The following is a 16,618-nucleotide window of genomic DNA, read 5'->3' on the forward strand; positions in this document are numbered from 1 at the left end:
CCAAAAAAATTGCCTTTGTGTATTCTAAGGAGCGCTGTTGTATACAGCGTGTATCTGATCCTTGTGAATAAGTTCTTGTTTTGTAACTTATACGTAACTGCCCTTCCTTGGACAACCTCCAGTTTTGCCAATCCTGAAGCAAGATTTGAGTACTCCAACCCACCTCCCGAAGTCATCCACTACACAAAGCATCACAGAGCATAGAAGATTCTGTGCGGCCTCCATTCAGCACGTCTGTGATCCCCAAGGTTCTCGTAAGCCACCAGTCACTAAGTCTTTCTCTCCCTCCCTGACCCCCCACCCAGCCTCTGAAAATACGTCTCGCCTTGTGATTCAAGTTAGCCCATTCCTCAGCCCCGAAGGCCCAGCCCTCAAAAGTGTTCCTCAGAACAGTCTCAACAAAAGCATGTTTCTTCCTAGAGAGAGGACTCTATTGCCAAGAAAAACGTTATTTTCTGTACATACTTCAGTGTGCTGAAGTGATTTATTTCAATCCTTTCCAGATTTTTTGCCAGTCACAACACTCTCCCGCCACCAGCCCCTGCCCCTCCACCTCGAAACCCCTGCCCGTAACAGCACATGCGTCAGGAACCTCTGCTGGAAGGAACTGAAAACACACTGATAAGTCACATTCCTGTACACTCCCACAGACTTCAGTCCCTGGAAATAAGTCACAACCCTCAACGGCCACAGAAGAAATAGTTATGTTTATCCCCCATCTGTATACATTGCTGGGGAATATTCTGGAAAGAATGCCCAACTTCCTGTATCAGGAAATGGGTTCTAGGCCTCCGAGGTTACACAGCTCAGGCAGGTTGTTTAAAATCTCTCTGAAGCTCAATTTATTCATCTATAAAATAACCGTGTTCTTTCCAGCTAAGGAAAACTATAATTCAGTGTTTCACAAATTCCACGTAACACTAATGAGGACTGAGTTTAACGTTAAGGAGTAATTCAAAATAAATTTACCCTATTCAAAAACTGTGTAACTGGAAAAATTAGTTAAATACTAAAATATTTCTGCATAGTGGATCTCTCTCTCAAAAGCATCTGACAAATTACGTGATCATTTTTCAAGTGTTGGACAAAAGCAGCTGGATGAATGTTCTGGAGTGGCCGCCACACGGGGAGAAGAGCTGTGGGCTGTGTTCTCCTTCTAGAACTCGGGCGACAGCACTGTTTTGTGGTGGTTCTTGTTTTGTTGGTAAATATAGTTTTTGAAACACATAATCAAAATAGGACACTAAATGAGTTGCATATAACTGCTGGATATTGGCCTAAAAAAATTAAACCTACTTGACATCTTTTTACTCTAGGACTTCTAGAAAGTGTTCGGTAATAGTTACCCAGAGGGGGAAAGAATTGGTAATCAACTATTGCCTGTTACAACATAATGCGTACTACATGCTTAATATACTTACAATTATATGACATGTAATCATATCATTTTAAATGCTTTATAACCATATCATTATATATACGTGTATGTATGTATACATATGTATGTGTGTGTGTGTGTGTGTGTGTGTATCATAATCTCCATCCGAAATAGTTTTACCCTCGTGATGAGTAAAATCAACCCCAAGGGGACAACACCCTAAAAACCATCTTCTAACATGGTGGAAATCTGGCATGTTAATGGAATGTAGTTATCTGTCACAATACTGATGGAATATTGCTATGTCACCACTACTGGGGACAGTGAAGAAGACCCAAGAAGCGTGAAGGACCTCTTACTGGCCTACAAGGAAGTCCTCTCTTCTACTTCCCAGACGTGGCTCATCCTTTAGGACCTGCTCAAATCCCCGCCTCCTTCTGCAAGCCCTCCTTTGATGATCTCTCTCAACTTCCTGTAGAATCTGAGTTAACACCTTCACATTGGGTACTTCGTAAAACACTGTTGTTTGTCGCTCCCTTTTGTAAGTATCCCTTCACTTTGCAGAACGTCCCTAGAATAGCAGGCACGGGGCTGTTCCTGGGAAGTAAAGCACATTAGGGCTCCAAACACAATAACACACTTACAGTAATGAAAGCAGCACTTCATACTGCCCTGCACTTTTCAAGAGTTTGATTTCCAAACGTGAACTGGTTTAAAAGCATTTCTATCTGGTATTTCCAAATGCCTAGTGAATGAATGGCTTTCGTTTTCTTGGTGATTTGTCCAATTAGGGCGATTTATTCCAGCAAGTTGTTAGCAGGGCCTAACAATAATAAAGTGTTACTACCTTGGTCTGGGAACTGAGCACATCATGGAAAGTGTGGCAAGGGCCACAAATGAGAGCCTTCTCCGCCTCCTGGAAATGTTGGCGGCGGGGTGTGTGTTTTGCTCATGCTACTGTCTTTACAGGGGCTATAAAAACATTACCTTCGTTCTATAAATTTGGGGGAAAATACCAGCCAGTCACAGCCCCTCTACATTCATTTCAGAAACCCATTCCTGTTCATTCCCTCTTCCTGACACCCAGGTCATAGAATTACGGCGACCAATGACTCACCTTCAGTGTTAAAACAACAATAGAGGCAGTAAGAGCGTTACAACTATTCAGGAAGAAAGCTTGATGTTCCTGGAAGTGACAAAATACCAACTGTATAAACTGAAACAGAGTCCAAAGAGAAGGGGAAATGTTTACCAGATCAGTAACAGGGGCTCCCAACTCCCACCTACCCCGCAATGTGTACCGACAATGAAAAGCACACCCCAGAGTCTAGAAATAATGGGAAAGAGGCCTCAGAAATACTGGAAACAGTTTATCATACGGTTCATGTCTTGTGCCACGAGCGCAAGGCCTAGAGTTGCCCTCAGCATACGGCCCCCCATGGAGACACCTGAGGGACAATAATACCCTCTTTCAAGGAAGTTTCTGCGGGCCAGGACCGTCACCAGTGAGGAGCAAATGGGGAACTAACGTGGGTCTGAAAGGCAGTAAAACTGTGTATAACTCGGGCACGTGAACCAACCTCCCAGGATACTGACGGGCCACCGTACAGATGTGCCCAAAATGTGCATATTTTAACATTCAAATTGTTCCTTCTACAGCTCCAAAAAAACTCTTAAAAAATAACCCCCTTACAAAATAAACACCTCACGTTACCTGTCCTATTTACAGTGTAGCTCTTCTAAAGCAGTCACTAAGACTTTACAAACCATAAATAACAGCGTAATGCCAGCATAAATAGCAGCGATTCATGTGCACTTTCATAGGGAATTACAATCATTGTGACAAGATCTTTAAAAAAAAAATTTACATTTCTAATTTTTCTTTTAAATACTTCTTTTCAACAGTAGTCTTACTCTTCCTGCATCTTTAAGTCCCCGAAGAGATAAATATGATCCGATTCCTCCCCTGTGATAGGTATGAAAAGCTGCTGATTTAGGACCAAACTGGAGCTTGTTCATACTGGGAGCCGTGGAGTAAATGGCTGACAATGAGTCGGTTCATGTTCCAGTGGATTATGAGCCACATTTATCAGACAAAGGCCTCCTGGCTGATATCCAGACAGCTTCTTCTAATAACCGAAGAGGACAGGGAAGGACAGGCGGGCAGTGAGAAGAACACACAGGGTCACCTCCACCCGTCAGGTTCTCCAAACCCGCCTCAGAGGGTACCTGTCCGAATCCTCATGAAAGTAAAGGCAAATCTGGCCAAATATTTAAAATCCTGGGGGAATATCAGACCATATCAGATCATAGTTCAAGAGGACAACAATAGCCCAAGAAAACTTTCCAAAGGAAGAAACTTTTGAGAAATGATTTGTTTTGTTTTGTTTTGTTTTGTTCTTTTACTGAAGTATAGCTGATTTACAACATCTCAGGTGTACAGCAAAGTGGTTCATCTACATATATATATATATTCATTTATAGATATATATTCTTTTCCAGACTCTTTTCCATTACAGGTTATTACAAGATAGTGAATATAGTTCCCTGTGCTATACAGTAGGTCCTTGCTGTTTATCTATTTTGTATATAGTAGTGTGTATCTGTTAATCCCAAATTCCTAATTTATCCCTCCGTCCCCCTTCGCCTTTGGTAATCATAGTTTGTTTTCCATGTCCATGAGTCCATGTGTTTTGTAATAAAGTTTATCAGTATCATTTTTTAGATTCCACATATGAGTGGTATCATATGGCATTTTTCTTTCTCTTTCTGACTTACTTCACTTAGTATGATAATCTCTGTGTCCCTCCATGTTGCTGCAAATGGAATTATTTCATTCTTTTATATGGCTGATTAGTATCCCATTGTGTGTATATATATATATATACATATATACACACACACACACATTGCAATTTTCTTTCCCATTCATCTGTGAATGGACATTTAGGTTGCTTCCATGTCTTGGCTATTGTATATAGTGCTGCTATGAACATGGGAGTGCATGTATCTTTTTAAATTAGTTTTCTCTGGATATTTGCCCAGGAGTGGGATTCCTGGATCACTTGGTAACTCTGTTTTTAGTTTTTTAAGGAACCTCCATACTGTTCTCTATACTGGCTACATCAATTTATATTCCCACCAACAGGGCAGGAGGGTTCCCTTTTCTCTATACTCACTCCAGCATTTTTTGATGACGGCCATTCTGACTGGTGTGAGGTGATACCTCACTGTAGTTTTGATTTGCATTTCTCTAATAGTTAGCGATGTTGCACATCTTTTCATGTGCCTGTTGGCCATCTGTATGTCTTCTTTGGAGAAATGCTTATTTAGGTCTTTTTTAACCCATTTTTTGATTCAGTTGTTTATGTTTTTTATATTGAGCTGTATGAGCTGCTGGCATATTTTGGAAATCAATCCCTTATTGGTCCAATGGTTTGCAAATATCTGCTCCAATTCTGTAAGTTATCTTTTCATTTTGTTCATTGTTTCCTTTGCTGTGCAAAAGCGTTTCAGTTTAATAGGTTCATTTGTTCATTTTTGCTTTTGTTTCCATTACTCTAGGAGATGGATCCAAAAAAATATTGCTGCTATTTATGTCAAAGAGTGTTCTGCCTGTGTTTTCCTCTAGGAGTTTTAGACCATCTCATCTTACATTTAGGTCTTAATCCATTTTGAGTTTACTTCTGTATATTATGTTAGAGAATGTTCTAATTTCAGTCTTTTACAGGTAGCTGTCCAGTTTTCCCATCACCACTTTTCTGTCTTTTCTCCACTGTATATTCTTGCCTCTTTTGTCTAATTGACCATAAATGTGTGGGTTTATTTCTGGACTTTCTATCCTGTTCCACTGATCTATGTGTCTGTTTTTGTGCCTCTACCATACTGTTTTGAGTACTGTAGCTTTGTAGTATAGTCTGAAGTCAGGGAGCATGATTCCTCCAGCTCCGTTCTTGTTTCTCAAGATTGTTTTGGCTGTTCTGAGTCTTTTGTGATTCCATAGAAATTTTAATTTTTTGTTCTAGTTCTGTAAAAAAAAAATGTCATTGGTAATTTGATAGGGATTGCACTGAATCTGTAGATTGCCTTGGGTAGTGTGGTCATTTTAACAATATTGATTCTTTCAATCCAAGAACATGGTTATATCTTTCTGTCTGTTTATGTCATCTTCAGTTTCTTTCATCAGCGTCTTATGGTTTTCAGAATACAGGTCTTTTGGCTCCTTAGGTAGGTTTATTTTTCCTAAGTATTTTATTCTTTTTGATGTGATGGTAAATGGGACTGTCTCTTTAATTTCTCTTTCTGATAGTTCATTGTTAGTGTACAGAAATGCAACAGAGTTCCATATATTAATTTTGTATCCTGCAACTTTACCTAATTCATTGATGAGCTCTAGTAGTCTTCTCATTGCACCTTTAGGATCGTCTGTGTATGAAATGTCATGTCATCTGCAGAGTGGTAGTTTTACTTCTTCCTTTCCAATTTGGATTTCTTTTTCCTTCTCTTCTCTGACTACTACGGCTAGGACTTCTAAACCTGTGTTTAATAAAAATGGCAAGAGCGGCATCCTTGTCTTGTTCCTGATCTTACAGGAAATGCTTCCAGCTTTTCCCCACTGAGTATGATGTTAGCTGTGGGTTTGACATATATGGCCTTTATCATGTTGAGGTATGCTCCCTCTATGCCCACTTTCTGGAGAGTTTTTTTTTTTTTTTTAATCATACATAGATGTTGAATTTTGTCAGAAGCTTTTTCTGCATATATTGAAATGACCATATTCTTCAGTTTGTCTTTATTCGTCAGTTTTTTATGTAGTGTATCACACTGATTGATTTGTGGATACTGAAAAATCCTTGCATTCCTGGGATAAATCCCACTTGATCATGGTGTATGACCCTTTTAATGTACTTTTGGAGTTGGTTTGCTAGTATTTTGTTGACGATTTTTGCATCTATGTTCATCAGTGATACTGGCTGTGAATTTATTTTGTGATATCTTTGTCTGGTATCAGGGTGATGGTGGCCTCATAGAACGAGTTGGGAAGTGTTCCTTCCTCTGCAATTTTTTGGAATAGTTTCAGAAGGAAAGGTGTTACTCTTCTCTAAATGTTTGGTAGAACTCACCTGTGAAGCCATCTGGTCGTGGACTTTTGTTTATTGGGAGTTTTTAAATTACTGATTTAATTTCAGTGCTGGTAATTGGTCTGCTTCATATTTTCTATTTCTTCCTGGTTCAGTCTTAGGAGATTGTGCATTTCTAAGAATTTGGCCATTTCTTCTAGGCTGTCCATTTTATTGGCACATAGTTGCTCATAGTAGTCTCTTATCTTTTGTATTTCTGTGGGGTCAGTTGTCACTTCTTTTTCACTTGATTTTATTGATTTGGACCCTCTCTTTTTTTTTTTCCCTCGATGAGTCTGGCTAAAGGTTTATGAATTTTATCTTTTTAAAGAACCAACTCTTAGTTTCACTGATCTTTTCTATTTTTTTAAGTCTCTATTTCATTTATTTCTGCTCTGATCTTTATCATTTCTTTCCTTCTACTAACTTTGGGTTTTGTTTGTTCTTCTTTCTCTAGTTGCTTTAGCTGCAAGGTCAGTTTTTTTTCTAATATAAGCCACTTAGACAAAAGAAAATTATTCAACGCCTGATAAAAGCTATAGACAGAAGTTAAAATGATTAAAAGGAAGGCAATTTATAGATGCAAGCCAAATTTAAAATAATGTAAAACGACTTCTTCACCCATGATTATCCTGCCACCATCAAGACAGACAAAACCTATACATCTACATAGTATAGTCTGTCTCTGTAATATTATTCACTATACATCTATATAATATTCCACATGAGAATTATCTATCTATATTTCCATGCTACAATTTTTAGCATCTTCCAAAAAATGAATTTGACTCTTGAGAAAATACACTTAATGAGATACATATATATATATTGCTGTATAGGTACCTCTGATTTTTGAGTTAGTGTAGTTTCCAAAAATATGTTAACTTGATTCCCATGATGCTGATTATGTGGAGAATCTGACCTAACATTTACTGAGTTCCCACAACGAATAAGACTGCTTTCCTCCAATAAACTTAAAAAAAAAATTGTGCTGAACAATGTCACAACTTGAGACAAATGGAACTATTTCAACAGAACAGTTGTACTTTAAAATCAGATGTCCGACACTGCACCTAAAACACAAAAAGGACCCAAAGTATTTTATTTGGCACATGTCTAACATTTCCAGTAGTCTTGCCTACAGACGTTATCTTTATATCTGCTACATCAAAATAGTATGGGGAAGTGTTCGACCCTTGTGTCCATATGCAGCCACATTTTGCAGAATCAAGGGAAGTGCCCACTGGTTATGCAACATGTCAGTTAAGCTCCACATGCATGAAAAGAGTGACTCCAAGACCAGAACCTATGCACACATTTCAATATGCAAAGGAACTGCCTAAAAAGGTGCCTGACAGATAAAGTAAAAAAGCATATACAAAGTGGGTACTCATTAACTGTTCCCTGCATTAAATTGACAGTACTAGGTGATAATGACAAAAGCCTACAGTTTCTTTTCATCTTGGAGGACAGATTTCAGCTTGGAATGCTACACAGCAATTTTTATAACGGCTATGAGAAAAGGTTGCTTTGAAAATTACCCCTGGGCTAGGAAAAGAAAAATAAGGGTATTCAGGACTCTGGTCAGGGAGGTGACAGTTCAACCTGTAAATAAATGGAAGTTTTCCTACCCTGAACTCATGGTTAAAGCTTATGATTTGTACAAGTTGTTGAATTGAGCTCTAGAAACAAGATATTTCTCAGGGGAAAAAAAAAAAAAAACTGCACAATGACAGTGAATAGCAGCCTCATAGTAAAAGGAAGATTTTTCTGGGTTTGAAGACTTGAGGTTTCACAGGAAGAATGCCGGGGTAGGTCCATCCTGACAGCATCATTTTCGGATCTGAACAGCTGAGTAGCTGCCCGCATGTGCAGGTACATGACATAATTGTAGCTTCTCCTAATTACCTTGATGTGAATAACCGCAGCAAGGGCTTTTTTAAAACCTAGGTTTAAGGTAAAAGTCCCTTTTAAAAAAGAAGTAATCTGTATTTTTCAAATAAACACCTTCTCTTTGACACCAAATGTCTTTAAAGTGAGCAGTATGATCATTATTGGACTATGATGCTCAGCAGTGATTTCACAGTAAACAGGTTTCTGTAAAAAATATTTACAGGTAGTAGAAAGTTGTTTCAGGGTTTATTATGATAAGTAACTCATTTCTTTTTGTTTAACAATCAACTTTGTAATCTTCTACAGGATCCACCTTCAAAGTTTACTAACGGGACAGTTACACTTGCAGGTAAATCATCTGAACATAATGGGAGGCACTGGCAACAGTCTCTTCTCCGAGGCCACATTGTACTAGAAAGAGTCGGCTGCTGGAAGGCCTGCAAAACACCATAACCTGAATTTCAAAAGAGAAACATCTGCAGAGCAACGGACTGGCAGCAATTCCAGTAATTAATGAGATGGCAGGAAAGAGCAAATTTAAACCTGTCTCAAACTTGAGCTCACTTGACCCATCAGCTGACTCTCAGATAAACCTCCTCCTCTGTGGCATTTTCAAGTGCATGATTTGAATCATGAATTTCACAAGAGACGGCAAGTTACGACCTGGAGATGTACGACTTCAATGTGTAAAACAGCAACACTGAGGGCTCAGGCAGATTTTTCAAAAGGTCAACAATTTTACTAAGTAAAATTTTACCAGTTATCTTTAGAACTTTTAACACTTAAAAAGCAGCTTAACTTTTTTAAATGTCTCAAGAGGAAAGAGGCCCAGAGGCAAAGAGCCTCAGGCTAGTCCAGTTACAACAGACAACACACCCAAAAGATGTGCAGTTGGTGAATTTCTCCATTTCGCCAAACTGGGTGCACCACAATAAAATACCAGTGTTCACAGAACGAAAATGTGTTTCTATCCTTTCCTGTTGTCATGCTTCTGACATGCTAACGTGCACAAATGCAACACTGACCTTCAATACACCTTTGTTTTGTGATGCACAGTCTTGCCTGTTTGAGAAAATTCATTTATTTCCCAAACACTGAGTGGCCACTACATCCTAAGCATAGAACTAAACATTTGGGATAAAGAAATGAGCAAAATACGATCCCTGACCACAAGATTCTCACAGCTCACTGGGGGAACGTGTATACCAACAACAGACAATGCTACAACAGAGGTAATAATCATTGCTGAGACATATTGAATTAAGAACTTTATATTTACTACTTCATTTCATCATCACATTATTGTCATTTTGTCGGTGATGAACTTGAGGCTTTGAGAGAAGTTAAGTGACTTGCCCAAGAACAGTAGTGATAAATGGGAATACAGGATCTGAATTCAGATCATCTGACACTGAAGCATATGCTGCACATAAACTTTTATGTTATAGCTCTTCAAAGAACTATGGAAACACAAAGAAAAGACCCCAGTAGGGGAAGAAAAGTAGGAAGAAGTGAGAAAGGAGGTTTTGAAGATCTTTCACTTCCACTGTCAGTGAAAGAACAAAGTAGTTAGGACCTGAGCAGTTTCATTATCAGTTATTTAGAAAAATAAGTTAGTTTGCCAAAGTAAACGTTGGAATTGCCCTAGGTTTATTTAGCTCCCTGAAGAAATAATGAAAGACACTCTCAAATAACGATGACTATTTTCACTGATGGTACTGAATGAAGCAAAGTAAGATGCCAAGCTGAAGAAAAGCTGGAACGCCCCACATTGTAAAAATTGATAGAGGACAAACATTTGTGAACAAGAAAACAGTGATGATTAACAGGAGGAAGTCCCTCAGGGCGGTCCCCTGGGCTCGCACAGATGGGCTTATGTAGATTGTTAATAGGTGAGCATCTGTCTCCTCTGGTGACACAGCAAGAGGGGCCACCTCCCAACGAGCACATTCCAGACCAACTTCCAGTCGGCGGAGAAACACTTTAACAAATTAGCCCATGTTCTTAATAACCAGATGCAAGCAGCTTCATTCAGTTCTTTTCTATGCTACTTTTGGCTCTGTGAGGTATGAGTCTTTAAAGTATGCCTACTTTATAGACAAGGAAAAGACGTAAACAAGTGAAAAGCCTGAAGCTATTTAACAATAAAAGCACGTGTCACTTCACCCTTTCCAGTCAAAACTATCTGTCCTCTGCCTGGTTGCCTCAAAATCATGTTCTCAGTTCAATAAGCATAACTTAAGAGCTTACGCTACGTAAATCACTATGTTAGCCGTTGATGGGCAAAAAAAAAAAATGGAAACCATCTGCTCCCCATCCCTGGGGAGCTCCCTGTTTGACTGGGCTCTGCTGGAGAATTATTAAACTAAACTTCGCAATATGATGATGAATGATGATGAACTAGATCGCTGTGCTTCTCCACCTAGTCTAACAGCAGGTACAAGATAAGCTCCCAGGGGAAGAAAGATTGGAAAATACTGTGCAGTATACATCTGCGTTGGAGATCTGAGCCATCCATCAGCATATGAAGGGCTCTGCTAAGTCTTGGAATATACAAACCTGTTTATCTTGGTTTAGCAAAGACTTAAACCAAGCTGAACAAATGTTCCACTGAATCCGCTTTGGGAAAAGCTGGGTTCTGTGTCCCCTACCCCTCCACTTACTGGGACTCTTTTCTGTATTTGTCAAAAATATCTTTCACCAAGAACCATAAGGGGTGGGTGTTCCACCCCTGTGCTATGCCCTGAGGGAGGTGCTCGCATTTGACTCCTTTGCCGCCTCTCAAATCAGTTTCATAGGAAGACACATTTTGTCTGAGCACAGGATATGTTAGGGGCCAGCCCAATTTCCTCTCTTCCTTTAGCCAATCACAAGTCAATCAAGTACATTATTTCTGGCAAGAACTACACTGACTCACTTGGGTCTAAAAATAACGCTCAACCACATGTGGTACCTCTAGACCCTTCTCCAGAATCTAACATCAATAAGGTGTTACTCAGCTGTAGTCACTTCCCACTAATACACACTCATCTTGCAGGAAAAGAAGCCATACAAAATAACCAACATCCCCACTTCCTTTTTTTTTTTTTTTTTTTGAGCACTATAGAAATTTTGCCAGTATTTAATGTTCCATCACAATATTTGGCAAATGCACACTGGCATTCATACACTTTAAATCTGAACAGATTTGGGGAGGAACCAGTCCAAAATAATCATTCCAGCCTTTGAAAGAGAAAAATCTATGCTGTGAAGAATGTTTCTGAGATAGCATTTTAGCTATAAATCAGATTTACTCCCCAAGAGCAATCAAACTACATGTAAAAGAATTTGTGTTTTAAACAAACTAATCTTAACTCATATGTAACTCTCGGAATATTTGTCTGGGAATATGGACTCCACCGCTTAGACATAAATTAACAAAGGTTTCTTTTATGAGTATTGCAATGATGGATATGCATGCCCAGGAGAGCATATATTTGGGTCTGAGCACAGGAGTCCCTATGTGTAGAAATATCTTAAATGTATAAAATATGAGCTAACAGAAAGAAAAGTGGGAAACATGACCAGGCTTGGCAGGTCTCATATCTCAGGGGAACACATCTGAGTGCAGAGACTCAATCCAAGCCCAGACTCCATCCCAGTCCCGTGTCTGGGGTTCAGATTCATGATGTGTGAGGGGATGAGACCAAGTCTTCTGAGAATGGCTGAGACCCACCGCCCTCCCCCAGGAGATTTTTGCAGGCCTCCAAGTGATACAAGATGACATGCGAGACGCGCAACATCCAGCCAGTCAGGAATCAAGCTGACAGAATAGGTGTGAATGTTCCTCCCTAATCAACTCCCAGTGCAACTTTCCTTCCCTCTGGATGAATTCAGAAGTGGAGTATCTGAGAAAACTGATCGCTTTTCAGGAGTTCAGTTTAAATTCAGCCCATGGCCTGGTACCAAACAAGTACAATAATCACTTCTTTCTGCTCAGGAAGGGAGTTGGTGGGGTCAAGGGGCGCCATCTGTCCACAGTCTGCAAATCTACCCTCGTCAACTTCTCACCCCCCAGTTCTAACACACGGAAAGGCTTTATGTATACATGCTGTTTTGTTTTGGAGAGTTTTTCTATTATGACAACTAAATACTTAGAAGTCAGTTACATGTTTTTAAAGTTCAGAAAGAGAATTTAGATTAAGGAAACTAAAAAACTTGACATCTCTCTCTGTTGGAAGATAACATGAATATGGGTGGGGGGCTATAGCTCAGTGGTACAGCACACGCTTAGTGTGCATGAAGCCCTGGGTTCAATCCCCAGTCCTTCCATCTAAACAAACAAACAAACAAACAAACCTAATTACCCTCCCCCAAAACAAAAAAACCAAAAAAATGAATATGGGCAACTTCATCAAAGTTTTAGTCAAGAAAATAAATTTGTTAAGCTAAATGTTATTTCTGAATAGCTTAATCAGAAACATGATTTCAATCCTCCAAAAAAAACCTATAATGTGAAAATACTTATGAGAGTTGCCCTCTTTCAAAAGCAGCTCTGTGAAAACATACATCTGTATGAGCTACCCTGGAACTGGTGAATTTCAGCGATCTGTACATCCCTGCCTTCTTGTCAGCCATTCTTCAATTGCCAAATGCCCCTGACCTAAGGTCCACAGTCCCCTTTCTTCGGTCCTCTCACTCTCTTCTTGCAGCCTTGACCACCTTTACACTGTCCTCCAACCTGCCAATTCTCAGTCCCCCACAGGGCAAGGACCACCTTGTGGACCACTATACAGCCCCGACAGCCTGGCTCACCTAGAGTGTGCAGGTGTTCAAAAGACACTGAATGCATCCACTTCAATCTCAAAATAAATATGGGTATTCCTTTCTCATTCCTTAAAATATTTGCATCTAAAAGGAATCTGAAAGCCATTTAAGAATGGTGAATATTTTCCTTTATTCAAAACTTCCTATAAAGTTAATTCATATAAATACTATCAAACTGACCAGATCTCTGCATTTGCTAGTGTTAAAAACAACACAACAGGCCCAAAATGGAGTCACTTATGCTAAGCCCCACATCACCAAACTTAATTACATCCCAAAAATGAACTCTTAAACCAGCCAATCAGGAATCATGCACTCAGCACAAGCGAGGTAATCACGGACCCCTGCCACCCCCTAAAAGAAAGTAACTTTGCAATAACCAATCCATTTTGTTCTTGTTTTTTTTTTTCTGCCTGATGTAACTTCCTTGGTCCTGCTCCCTTCTGCCTATCAAAGTCTTTCATTTTGTACAACTCCTAGGAACACCTTTCCGTCTGTTAGATTGAATGATGTTCAATTCATGAATCATTGAGAATTAATGAATCATGAATCAATAAGATCTTTAAAATTTACTAAGTTGAATTTTTTTAACAGTTCTCCAAAGATTTCCAACCTACTATCTCCTCTTAAAAGGTTGGGGAGTGGGGGGTGAAATCATCCTGTGGTTTTTTTAGGGTACAAAAAACCCTACAATGGGTAGACAGTTTGCATTCTATCTATTAAGTAATATCATGAACTTAAAGTTTCCTTCATTTCACAAGGACTTATAAAGCACATAATGTAAACATTTCTTTGTTCACCTTCTTAAAATGAACTAAACCTGTGTATCTTGTGTTTACAAAGAATTAAACATTTAAGGCACTGTGTTACTCAGCAAATGACTGACTCACTTTTCCCCTAATGTGTACTAAGCACCTGCTCTGTACCTGACCCAGGCTGGGCGCTGGAGACACAGCCCTACGGCATCGGGCCTGCAGTCTGAGAGGGACCTACAGATCCTGACAGACTCTACGTTCCAGATATTCGAGCAAAAGAATTACGGTTTTCATTTTCAAAAGCATATCACATTCTAACAGTAATATCACTTTATATATAATTTTATTTCTAAACTTGAAGCAAGACCACAAAAAGTTAACATTAGCTTTTATATCATCTCTTTGAAGAAACAATTAACAAAATTTGAGGCGCAATCTACAACAAAACAACCAACGGTTCTATTTAAGTAGGGAGGAGAATCACAAATATTTAGATTAGCTTTCTCTGAGCCTAGGATGTCTTGACTTTGGTCAAAAATCTGAAATAACCGAAAATGAGCTGTCACATTAAAAAATGTCCTTATCTTCAGATACAAGTATGAGTCTAATTTTCAAAATATCCAATTGAATCCTGCTGGGGTGCATTATAGAAAATGCTTTCTAGAATCTGATTTTAGGGTTTGGGCAGCAAAATTATACAAATCTTTTCATTTACATTTTTTGAAGGTAAGAAATATTTCCTGTTTGAAGATCTATTATTAGTCAACCCCATACACTTTCCGTTTGAAAACCAAAGTGTCTCCACGGGTCACCTATTTTAATCCCTTCTCAGCCTGGTTCTTCAATATCATTATGAAACTATTCTGGCCCTACACTGAGAATTTTTACCTGTTTTCTCGCTTTCTTTATCCTTTAAAAAAAAAATCAGGCATGCCACGCTGATGTCTCACTAGCCCAGATTACTTCAACAGTACCTTCAGGATCATAAGACCAGGCTTTAGGAGTTACAGCATTCCTGAAGAGCAATGAAAAAGAAGCACCAAGGACGTTTTTTACAATACCTCTTTATTAATGCCAAATACATAACATTTAACATAAATGAAAACGTGCCCTAACACACTCAGGAGGAAGATGCATAAAACGGCCATCTGGGAACAGCCGTCGGGGAAAAAAACCTGGTCACAAGCTACTCATTTCAAAGGGCTAAAGCAGAGAAAATGAAATATTCCTTTTTCCGTATAAAGACTGTGCAGTTTCAAAATCAGAATGCCTGCCAGAGGCCACTTTCTCACCCTCTACCAGCCAGTGTTGCCAAGATCCTTAACATTCCCTGAGCATTCCAGCAGCGCGTGTACCGAATGCGCACATACAGGTAGAGATGGGTAGGCAGAGCCCCCAGCACGCAGTACAATTACTGGGTCCTCTGGAAATTAGGAAACTTCTACTCATTTTCTCTGAGTCCCTGCCTTCTGCACCTTATCCTTCTACTCCCGTTTGCAAGGAAGGTCGACCTCCTCCCTGAGGCCTCTCAGTTATTCCCTGCGGTCTCCGGTGCTGCGAAGTGGGGGTGACAGCGACTCTGCGCCCGTACCTCCACCCGCCGCAGCCCCTCGGGGCTGTGCTCCCCCCACCCACCCACGGGTGTCCTCGGGGCTGGGGAGGGCGGACGGCAGAGACTAGGAGCCGGCAAGCCCCATCCCCAACCCTCCCTCCACGACCCACCTTCCAGCCCAGGCGCCCCGGCGCATAAGGCGCCACGGGCCCCCTCTCCCTCCTCCCCCAGCGCCAGCCCACCCCGCGCGGCGCCCTTACCCGGCTCGTGGACGCCGGGGTTGTCGGACAGCTCGAGCACCAGCAGCTCGCGGCCCTCGAAGCTGCGCCCCACCGTGTAGATCCTGCTGACGGCGGCGCACTGCAGCCACACGGACACCAGCGCCTCGCGCAGCTCCGGGTAGCGGTGGTACTCGAAAGGGATGCCGTCCTCCTGCGGCCGCCGGCGCCGCCTCGCGCCCGCCGCGCTCCCCGCGGCCCCCCGGGCCTCGGCGCCCAGCAGCCACGCGCAGGCGGCCAGCGCCCCGCACAGCGCCAGCAGCGCGCGGCCCCCTCGCCCCGCCATCGCGCCCCGCGTCTCCGCGCGGCCTCCCGTGTGCCCGGCGCCTCGGGGCGCACGGCCGGCGGGTCCCCTCGCCTCGCCTCCCGGCGGCCGGGAGCGAGGAGCAGAGCGAGAAGTCGGGAGCGCGACGCCGGAGCGGAGCGGAGCGGAGCGCAAGACGCACGGCCGCCGAGCGCGGGACGCTGGGGAGGCGGCGAGGAGCCGGGCGGGGCCCCGGGCGGGCGGGGCCGGGAGGGCGGCTCCGCCAGCCGGATTCGCGGATAACCGGGGGCTGCTGCGCGATTTGCGGGCTCGGGGCCACGTCAGAGCCAAATGGCGCCGGGACGACCCAGGTGGGATGACAGCTAAGGTCGGGTGTGGGCACGCTGCTGTCATTGAGAGACCCGTGACGCTGCGTGGGGAAAAAAACACTCTGGGATTGGGAGTGCAGCCTTTTAAACAGCCATCCATGCCAAGCCGACCAGGTTTCCATCTTGATGCGCCAAAAATTAGAGAATATTCCAGAAAGAAAGAAACACAAAGGAAGTATTGGCAGCCACTTGCCTTCTCCCCG

General features: G+C 41.6%; 1 protein-coding gene across 1 annotated transcript in view; it reads right to left on the bottom strand.

The window, feature by feature from the left end:
* CPE (carboxypeptidase E) overlaps window positions 1–16,255 on the bottom strand; it is a 119,840-nt gene extending 103,585 nt beyond the window's left edge. The window contains exon 1 of the mRNA XM_032465473.1: window positions 15,765–16,255. Within this exon, the coding sequence (XP_032321364.1) occupies window positions 15,765–16,068 (304 nt within the window). The 5' untranslated portion in view covers window positions 16,069–16,255. The remainder of the gene's footprint in view (window positions 1–15,764) is intronic.
* Between the last annotated feature and the right edge of the window lie 363 nt (window positions 16,256–16,618).

The sequence above is a fragment of the Camelus ferus genome, chromosome 2 (assembly GCF_009834535.1).
Source record: "Camelus ferus isolate YT-003-E chromosome 2, BCGSAC_Cfer_1.0, whole genome shotgun sequence".
Lineage (NCBI taxonomy): Eukaryota > Metazoa > Chordata > Mammalia > Artiodactyla > Camelidae > Camelus > Camelus ferus.